Source organism: Melanerpes formicivorus, unplaced genomic scaffold (genome assembly GCF_026170545.1).
Source record: "Melanerpes formicivorus ecotype bairdi unplaced genomic scaffold, bMelFor1.0.p_v2 SCAF_14, whole genome shotgun sequence".
NCBI classification, from domain to species: Eukaryota; Metazoa; Chordata; class Aves; order Piciformes; family Picidae; genus Melanerpes; species Melanerpes formicivorus.
This window is the reverse complement of record NW_027142366.1, coordinates 12,106,315-12,115,667: the sequence shown is the minus strand read 5'-3', so window position 1 is coordinate 12,115,667 and position 9,353 is coordinate 12,106,315. Positions and strand designations below refer to the sequence as shown.

At 56.0% G+C, this 9,353-nt stretch overlaps 1 protein-coding gene across 1 annotated transcript; it reads right to left on the bottom strand.

Annotated features, from left to right (window-relative positions):
- Positions 1 to 4,304: 4,304 nt before the first annotated feature.
- On the bottom strand, positions 4,305 to 7,297 carry MRPL28 (mitochondrial ribosomal protein L28). Its single transcript, XM_068147059.1, has 5 exons — positions 6,978 to 7,297; positions 6,593 to 6,745; positions 6,136 to 6,270; positions 5,457 to 5,543; positions 4,305 to 4,638 (listed from the first exon to the last, which is right to left on the bottom strand). Exons 1-5 carry the CDS (start codon positions 7,263 to 7,265, stop codon positions 4,561 to 4,563), a joined length of 741 nt encoding a protein of 246 aa, XP_068003160.1. The 5' UTR covers positions 7,266 to 7,297; the 3' UTR covers positions 4,305 to 4,560.
- Between the last annotated feature and the right edge of the window lie 2,056 nt (positions 7,298 to 9,353).

Here is a 9,353-nt window from a genome sequence, read left to right as displayed (position 1 = left end):
AGTGGGCATTCTGCAGCAGTGGCCAGGGCAGTGCAGTCCCCAGGGACGCTCCACACAGCCTGATACTGCTTCAGCCACTAGGAAAAAGGAGGTGATGGAGTTGACTGATTGTATCAGTGCCTGGCCACAGGCTGGTCCCACCTGGCTGCCTGCATGTGCTGCACAAAGCTGTGAAGCAGGAAACCATCAGGCCACCAAGTTTGCTGTGCCATGCCCAGCCATGCCCAGCCCATACCACTTCCCACCTCATCCTCTCCAGGGCTGCGGCAGCCAGCCAGGATGAGCAGAGTTGGGAAGCAGCAGGACTGGGAAACCTATCACTCATGGAAAGCCACCAAAGCCTTCTGCTGGGCATAGCCAACCAGTGCCCAAGGCCAGCAGCCCCAGGGCATCCTGAAGGATGCTCACACAGAGCCAGGCTGTTTGTCGGCTGCTCCACTTTGCTGCCCTCCTTGTAACGTAGTGTGCAGCCAATGGCTCCATCCTGCCAGCCCTGCCTGCAGCCACCTCTGGAGGCTTTCCCTTGGCAGATGGGAGAAAGGAGAGCACAGGATATAACTGCCGAGCTTCAGGCAGGATGGGGACTGCTCACACCCTAGAGTAGGCAGGCAGCAGAAGTATTAGACTCCACCTCCTCCTGCCTGGACAGCACCCTTCCCCTCCGGCCAGCATTTGGCAGAAGGTCTCTTTCAGTTCTTCACTCATCCCCACCTCTCCTCAAGCTGATGCTGTTTTGCAGCGAGCTTCACAAGGTGGAGTAGCTACTAGGACCTGCATCACAGAAAAAGTGAGGTTGGGAGGACCTCTGGAGGTCTCCAGTTCAACCTCCTCCTCCAAGCAGGGCTGGCTGCAAAGTGGGAGCAGATCACTCAGGACCTCACCCTTTGCCTTTGGTAAACTTCCAAGGATGGAGGTGCCACTTCTCCAGACCCTGCCCCAGAGCTGCTCACCCTCCTGGGGAAGAAGTGTTCCCTGAAGCCCAGCCATATCACTAAACATGGCCTCCTGCCCCTCCCTGTGTCCCTCTGAGATGAATTTGGCTGCATCTCGGTCCTCATAACCCAGAAGGTAGATGTTACCCCCAGCAAAGCCATGAGGACCTTTGCTCCCATTTCCCATCACCTCTAAACACCAAGAAGCAAATCCCGGGGTGTGGTGAGCACTGCACACAGTCCCCCAGCTGCAACAGCCCTCAGCATCCAAGTCTGTGACTCTGCAGGGCAGCTCTCAGGAGCTCAGGGCTTCACAGCCTGTGGGCAGCCCTGGCACAACACATGGCACACTTTAAGCCCTTCCCTTGCCTGGCCTCAGGGATGTGCTGCTGAGCTGCCAAGGACCCCTGGGGCTGGAGGGAAGGCTGCAGCTGGGTTTGGAGGATGAGCCCTGCTTTCCTGCCTTTTCAGAAGCGCACCCGCCCCCCCCCCCCTCCTCAGTGGCTGCAGCCCCTGTGCAGGAAAATTACACCAAACAGCTCTGCAGTCAAGGTGGCAGCTTGGAGTCACCTTGTCTGGGATGTGAATCAAGAGACCAGCACAAAGCTCGGGCTGCCACTTGACCTTGGCATTTCCCCTCCCACAGCTGCGTTGCCAACATTGCTTTGCACTGTTTCCCCTCCGGAGCAGCCTCCACTGCTACCCCAGCCTTAAGCTGCCACGTTCAAGGTGACCCCAGGCCGGGCTCTCCGGCAGCTTGTTGGCAGCAGTCAGGTCCTTGCAAGCTGCTGGGTCTCTGCTCCCAGCCTGCAGGATCCTCGTGGTGGTTGGCATCAGACACACAGTAGCTGGCCTTGGGCCAGAACCAGCCTTGTGACCTTTGCTGAAGCCTGAGGCAATGCTCGCTCAGAGCTGGGCTCAGCAGCCAGGCCCTTACCCTGCCCCAGAGTGGGTTTGCAGCCTCAAGCTGACAGCACCCAGTTTGTACCCATGGGTTTGCGGCACCTGTGGCTTCCTGAGATGCTGTTATGGCAAGCTACCAGCTTCCTTGAGTTCCCTTGCTGGGGCACCAAAGGAACCTGGTATCTGCCAGGCTGAACTGACCTAGACAGGTGAAAACCATCACAGAAGCAGCATCAAGCTCTGCAAATGAGCAGGTGTAGAACCAGGACACATCTAACATCAGGCCCTGAACCCTTCCACCTTCTCAAGGTACTTGTCTTCTGGGGGTATTGTAGCCCAAACCACCCTAAATGCTGCACACCTTGAAATGTTTGCCACTCTGCCTAGCAGGACAAGCCAGCCCCACATGCTTCACCTTTGCTTTCTCTGAAGCTGCAGCACCCCTGGTACACAAGTGGAGTTTCCAGTTCTCCTCACATCAGCTGAGTCATGTCCATAACAGTGTGTCCCTGGGGGGAAGTTCCTGGCACATCCAACATAAGGGTAGGGAAGCAGCAAGGGGAAGGTTTCTCAGGATGAGAGAATGAAAAGCTCAGAAGTCAGGCTTAACCACATTCCCAATAGCTTCCCCCTGGAGAAGCTTCTGCAGCCTGTGTTGCACTCCTGCAGTGCCCCCACTAGCACTCCCAGCCCCAGGTGGGACAGGAGCTCCCCCCACAACTGCCCAGAAGCTCCCAATGCCCCTGGTCACCCACCAAACCTGGCCAAGGCAGCAGGTCCTGCAGACTGGGCGTGAACAAGGAGCAGAGGCAGCCTCAAGGACAGGCAGCACCAGGGTGCTCTGTGAAGAATGCAGAGCCGAGGCCATTCCTGAGACACAAGGGGAAGGGAATTCCACACAGTTGGAACCCCAGCACACAGCAGGGGCTGGCAACTGCTCACTCAGCCCCCCTGAGTGAGCTGTGGAGATCTTGAAGACACCCCTGGGGTTGAAAGCAGGGTCTGGGCTGGCACCAGCCATGCTCTGCCACAGCCGCAGCAGCCCGAGAGGCCAGTCCCACACTAGCAGCTTCCAGTGAAGCTAAGGAAGGGGCCAGGACAGAGCCAGGCTTTGCAGCTCTGCTCTGAGCTGCATTAAAATGCATGAGCCATGCTGGCCCTAATGATGAGCAGAGCTGTCAAACAAGGAGCTTGTCCCAGCTAATTATCTCTAACGAGGGCAGAGTGTCAGGGTCCCCCAGGAGCTGGGCAGCAGCTTCCCACTCAGCTCAGTTGCAGAAGAGGAGGCAGATAAGCAAATGCCATTGTGCTGGCCTAGCTACAAAATCATTAATTAGGCAAATGTGACCTTCTGTGCCAGTTTGCTGGGGAGAACCTGGAGCCAAGACATACAGGCAGGCTGGAAACACTCCAGCTTTGGCCACCCAACCTGTCCCCTGCAGGGCTGAGCCTTCTGGCCTGTGCACAGGCAGCACAGCCTCAGTCTGGCAGCCCCTGACCAACCACCCCTACTGGCTGGGGGGCTGCATGGCTGTGCTGCACTCACCTGAGGGATAAAATACTCTTTGAAACGGCTCCAGATCATTCCCTGGCCCCAAACCCAGCAGAGAATTCTGGTCTTCATGGACCTCCACCCTTTAGATCACATTCACCTCAACCACCTCCTCATCCCCAGCCACCCAGCACAGCCCTGCAGAGGCTCTGTGCCCACCCAGTCACTACCTCCAGAGCACCTCTCCCCCACATCTTTAAGGCAGGCATTAAGGCACTGAGAATTTCTGCTCCTCAGTGGCCCTACTGCCTTCTAGGGCAGAGGGGCCCAGCCACACACTGCTCTACAGAGCCAGCTTCTCCCTCATTATGGGTCCTGTGGCTCAGAAACTGAGGCAGTGCAATGGCCCTAATGTGCTAGAGAGAGGGAGCAAGTCTCATCCCAGGACATGACTAAGGCAATGTCTCTTCTGCAGGCAGCAGTTCAGAGACAGGGCTCACACTGGGTCTTGTCCTGTAAGCCCTGTGCTCATCCCTCCCCTCAGGGGTGAAGGAAAGGGGAGGAGAAGCTGGTTCCTCTCCAGCCAGAAACCCACTGCAGGGCCATGAAGCTTAAAGATGACACCAGTTATACATTGTGATGGTCATTCTGGCCAGTGCTTTTCAGGCCCAGTTCTTGTTGGCAGGCAGAAGCAAAAGCTGCAACACTCACTGCAGCTGCATTTTCACAAACCAAAAAGATTTACAGGTCCCCAGCTTCAAGCAGAAACAATGCTTGAACCCCAGGAGTTAGGGACTGCAAGTGGGGAGCTCAGCCCCATCTGCCAGCAGGGCACCTCTTGAGTTGGGAGAGTTTAGGGTCATGCTTTTAGGGCACAACTGTCTCTGCAGCAGAATGCTGGGGACTGGTCTAGGTTACACCACCACTGTATCTCACATGCTCTGCTCTAACACAATGAGCACCAGAGAGCAGCTCACTGCTGTTCCCAGCATTTCATTTGATGTTGTGACTGAGCTCTCAGTACAGGCAATGAACCACACTAAGGCAGTCTCACAGGGAGGCTTTCAGATGCCACAGGACAGAACCTCTTTCCACAGCCCACTGGCACGGTTCCCCACTGAATTCAGGCTGTTGTTAGACTTCAGTAACTGCAACACCCTCCTGGACAGACAGACCCAACAGAAGTCCACAGTTTGAGCTGCAGCAGAGGTTTTGTTCCAAACATTTTTCCTCCTACTGCTTCTGCAGTGCCTGCTCTTTCAGTTCCTTGACAAGCTCTTCAGCATACACCTTAAAGAGTGGGACAGGGTCCTGAAATAAAGCAGAGGGTTAACCACTTCAAAGGAGAGAGCCTGAGCAGCAGCAACAGGTGAAACCTAAGGGAGAGCCCAGGGAGCCAGTGCTGCAGGAGTGCTAACAGCTAAAGCCTGGGGAAGGCATGACTGGGCTGGGGTCAGTGGCTGAACATGGCAACCTGCTGTGCCACACCTCCAGACCCAGCTGCTGCTGAGCCCTCTGACCTTGCCTCACCGTGGGACATTCACCAGTTTTCCCACCTCTGCCTGTAGAGGAGAATCATCAGGTATGGCCCAGGGATCCCCTTCCTTCTAAACATGCTTCCCTCCCTCCTCGTGTTGCCCTCAGAGCTGGAGCCCCAGCATTCAGGGCCCAGCACCACCTCACACAGTAGCGCTCCTGACCCTTCCTCCTGCTGCAGCCACAAGAGCCTATGTCATCAAGAGACCCTCACCACCCCTGCAGCTCTGTGGTGCCCCCTCCTCCACATACTGCCCCCAACAAGTCAGCTGCAGTGACACAGGGTCACAGAGTGGGCCCTCAGCTTGTACCCATGTGTCCCAAAGCTCAAGTATAGTAGATGGAAACCAAAGACAAAGCTGTTCACATAACAGGGCACAAGTCAGGAGCCATGCCCTTAAATACCTCTCTGGTTTATGATGCAAAGCTACCCAGATTTTTGGGCACCCAAATTTAAACCAGTTTGTGTCTGCTCAGGAGTTTTTGAGCACCACTTCCCTTGCTCAGGGGTGCCCAGGATGGTCAGATCAGCTGGACATGCAGCCTGATGCAGCTCAGAGACCTCAGTGCTAAGCACTGCCTCGGGAACTCACCTTTTTCTCCAGGAGCCTCTGTTTTTCTATTGCTTCTTCTAAACTCAAACCAACCCATTCAGCTTCCTCTTCTGGGATGGCAAATTCCTGTGACAAAAGCAGCCCATCTCACACAAACACGCAGTTGAGTAGGAACATTACTTAAAGCTCTCTTCCCTCCCTCCTGGCACCCACAGCTCACTTCCCTTCTCTTTTCCTTCATTGAGCACCCTATTCTCTCTCATCAGTTGTGCCAATTGCTGTGCCCCTCCTCTGTACAGTTCTGGGGCTGCTCCTCAGCACAGCTCCATGAGTGCTGGACTTGTTTCTGTGCCGACAGCCATCACCAGCTGCCCCAAACTAAACTGCACACAGGCTGCCCGGGCTCCTTGCCACAGCAGCAGTACAAATTCTCACTGCTGTTGGAAATGCCAGCTCCTACCAGTGCAGACCCTCACTGGCCTCAATCATAGCAGAAAGACAGGGTTTTGTTTTCCTAAATGACCAGTACAGAAATGGACAGCACAGAGACAAGAAAAAACTGACAAGTGAGAGTTAGATCTTCTCTGCCCTAAACCCAAAACACAGGAGCATTAACCCTGGTTTGTGCTGTGACAGGCTGAGTTGGGCTTTACCAGTCTGGGCAAGCAGCAAACATCACTGCAGGCAGCAGGGCAGCAGCTGCAGGTTGGGCACCCACCTGGTACTTATTGTAGATGGCCTCTCTCCTGGCTGGATCGTCGGGATGCAGAGCAGGATCCCGGCGTGCCAGCCGCAGCAGCATGGTTCGCTTCAAATCCATCCCCAGCTTCGAGCACAAGTCAGCCTTGGGAGTCTGGGGAAGTAAAGTCCTGATGTGAAACTGCACTGAGGCTAGCTGCTAGGGAACACACCAGTCTGACAACACTGGCAGCTTAGCCATGCACTATAGAGATCCTCAGGACACAGGCTATGAAAGTGGAAACACCCCTTGGATTTGTTCTGGAGGTAATTTGAACGTGGTTGAGAACTTTAATACCTTGGGGAATGACAGGCTGGAAGCTTTGATACATTCAGACCAGCAGAGACCTGCAAGGCCCCGTTTAGGGGCTGCACAAGCACAGATCTACCTTGCTGAGGCTGCAGCACAGCAAGTCCCACTCACTCCAAGGCCTCACCTTGAGGATGTAGAAGTCAAAGCCATAGGCCTGGTCGATAAGGTCCAGCGTCCTCATGGTGACAGTGATGGTCATTGTGGCATCAAGGATCTCGCTGTAGAACTGCCGGTTGAAGAGCTGTGGCTTCCACGTCTTAGGCAGCCTGGTGGAGAGCTGGGCAGAGACTGGGGCTCAGCACCTGGGGCCGCCAGCTCACCCAGGGGATCCTGCTGCTCACAACAGTGGGCTGAGGATGCAGCAGAACCCACGCAAAGGGCTGCTCCATACCGCAGGAGGAGGACGGAGACCACTACCAGGAGGCGCTGGTCGCCCAGTCGCTTCCCCCCACAAGGCACTGCCGGCCCGCTATCACCAGCCTGCGGTACGGAAATACCGGAGCGCTCACCTTGTCGTTACGCGCATATCGAAAGCCGCGGATCCAACCCTCGCCGCCCCAGAGCCCTTCTTGTGAGGCGGGCGGGAAGTACACCGGCACCGGCACGTCCTGCACACGCTCTCGTTCCCCAGTGCGCGGGTTCCGCCGGTAGGACACACCCAGCGGGCGCCAGTGCACCGGAGTGGGCGGCGTGTCGTCCTGCAGCGCCTTCAGGTAGTGCTCTGGCAGCCGCGCACAGATACCCTCCCGCAATCGCATCGCGGACCACAGCCGGGGGGGATACTTGTGCAGCGGCATCGTCCCCGACAGCGACGAGCACCCACTTCCGCTCCCAGCGACCACCGCGCCCAGAAGTTGCCTGGAGTCACTTCTCATTGGCTGGCGACCACAGGCCGCAAGAGGTCACGACGGCGGCCGGCAGGGGCCGCAGCGCGACCGCGTTTCGCCTGCGTCCCGAGTCCGGTCGTTGGTGCGCTGCCCCGAGCCCGACAGCCTCTGCATTTCCCTAAGCCTCCCAGTGCCAGCTCTAGCCACTGCGGAATCCCCTCAAGTACCATCACCTTAATTAAATTATGCAGCGCTAAGCTTTAAAATGTACCGCATAACGTAATCACCGCTATGAACAGAACCCCCCCCAACCATTGTTTTTGCTCCAAGCGCAGGAATTCACTCAGATTTTCACAGCCTGATCTAGATGGAGGTGTCCCTGCTGCCTGCAGGGGGGTCGGACAAGATGACCTTTGAGGGTCGCATCCAGCCCAGTGCAGTCTGTGACTGTGACTCTGTGCCAATGCATGTGGTGTCTGACCAAGTGAGAGGTCTGCTTCAAGCCCGGATGGCTCTGGACTGGGTCAGCAGAAGTTCGGTGTCTGGAATCCTCCAGTCCTGGGACTAGAGGGGCTTGGGAATGCCGCGCTGGGGTTTGAATGATGGTGTCGGCTGGGTTCTTGTTCTTGTCGGTTGCTGTGTTTCGAAAGGACAAAACCATTGTTAACACTTTCCAGGTCTTTTCTCACCTTGTCTGTGTGTTCGCAGGAATTTATTTCCGAGGCTGGTCCGTGGCACCGCTCCCTTTGAGCCACACGGTGGAGTCGAAGACCAAGAGCATCGTCATGAAGCCTTCTCCATCCTCCTCCAAGGATCAGGGCTGGGTGGGGATGCACGGCATCTGCAGGTGCAAGGGTCTGGCCGTGGTAGGTAGGCTCCTGCTGCCAGCCGCCACTTCTGCCTCTCATGAGCCTTTCACACCAGTTCATCTGGAGAGCCAGGATGGGGCCGAAGTGTCCTTCATTGCCTCCACTCTCCTGCCCTATGGCTACCATTTATGACTCATGGTCACAGTGGGGGGGTTCCTGCCCAGGCACAATCACTGCCTAGCTCAGGTGGTCCTTCCCCTGTGTGGGACAGCTCATACCTACAGCCCTGACCATGCTTGTTCCTGGAGGCCAGGATGGTGAGGTGCTCACTCTGCCTTGCTGGTACTCATTGAGAGAGGTTCCATGAGGAAAGGTGGCAGCAGCAGCACGTGGAGGGAGATGGCAGCAGTACAGCCAGCAGCTGGCCTGCTCTGGACTCTACAAAGCACAAGGTGAGGTCAGGGGCACTGCAAGGTATGGAGAGGGTTTGGGAGCCCTTGCAAGGAATGGAGAGGGTTTGAGAACCCTGAAAAGCACAGAACATATGTTTGGGAGCCTGGAAGGGCACAGTACAGGGGTCCAGGAGGCAGAGGACTCCCAGGGGAACTATTTTAAATACAGCTTCTCTGTGAAGTTCTGTGGGGCCTGGCTGAAACAGGATTGCTGCCCTTCTGCTGAAGAGGAGCTGGGGCTCCTGTGGGTACCTGCAGGTGAGCCCTGCTCCCAGCAACAGGAGCATTCTGCCTGCTTTTCAGGCTGGGGACTGGGTATAGGCATCATTACCATGAAACCAGGGAGCCACAGAGCCATGGAGCCCCACGGGCTCACACCTCTCAGCACCTTCATTCTCAGCACAAACCCCTTTAAATCACACCTCATCTAAAAGTGTGAGGGACTGCCAAGGAACACAACTTATATTGGTTCCTGGGCCATCTGGGAACCTGATTTAGATGTTACATTTTCTGCAGTCACATGGAGGAGGCTTTGGATGAAATATTTCAGGGCTATTGATTTCTGTATCCCTCCGTCAATCCCCTTCATTCCTCCTTGTTACTTCCAAAGCCATCGGTGCCTAACGAACCACCAGGGCTTCCCACTGACTGAAGGCCGTTCCCTTGAGCAAGCACAGCCAGCTGCCTACATCAGGTGTCACAGCTTCATTCCCTGGTCCCAGAGATAAGCTGTCCAAGACCACAGCATGGTCAGAGTGTCCATCCTGCCAGGGCTGGGGATAACATCTCCATCATGG

What these genes read in the sequence shown, in the direction of transcription:
- MRPL28 (XM_068147059.1), bottom strand. Translation starts at nt 7,265, where the DNA reads ATGCCGCTGCACAAGTATCCCCCCCGGCTGTGGTCCGCGATGCGATTG. An exon ending in CCATCTACAATAAGTACCAG is followed by an intron (nt 5,544 to 6,135) that starts GTGGGTGCCCAA and finishes CTTTTGTCACAG; the next exon opens with GAATTTGCCATCCCAGAAGA. An exon ending in AGAGGCTCCTGGAGAAAAAG is followed by an intron (nt 4,639 to 5,456) that starts GTGAGTTCCCGA and finishes GCTTTATTTCAG; the next exon opens with GACCCTGTCCCACTCTTTAA.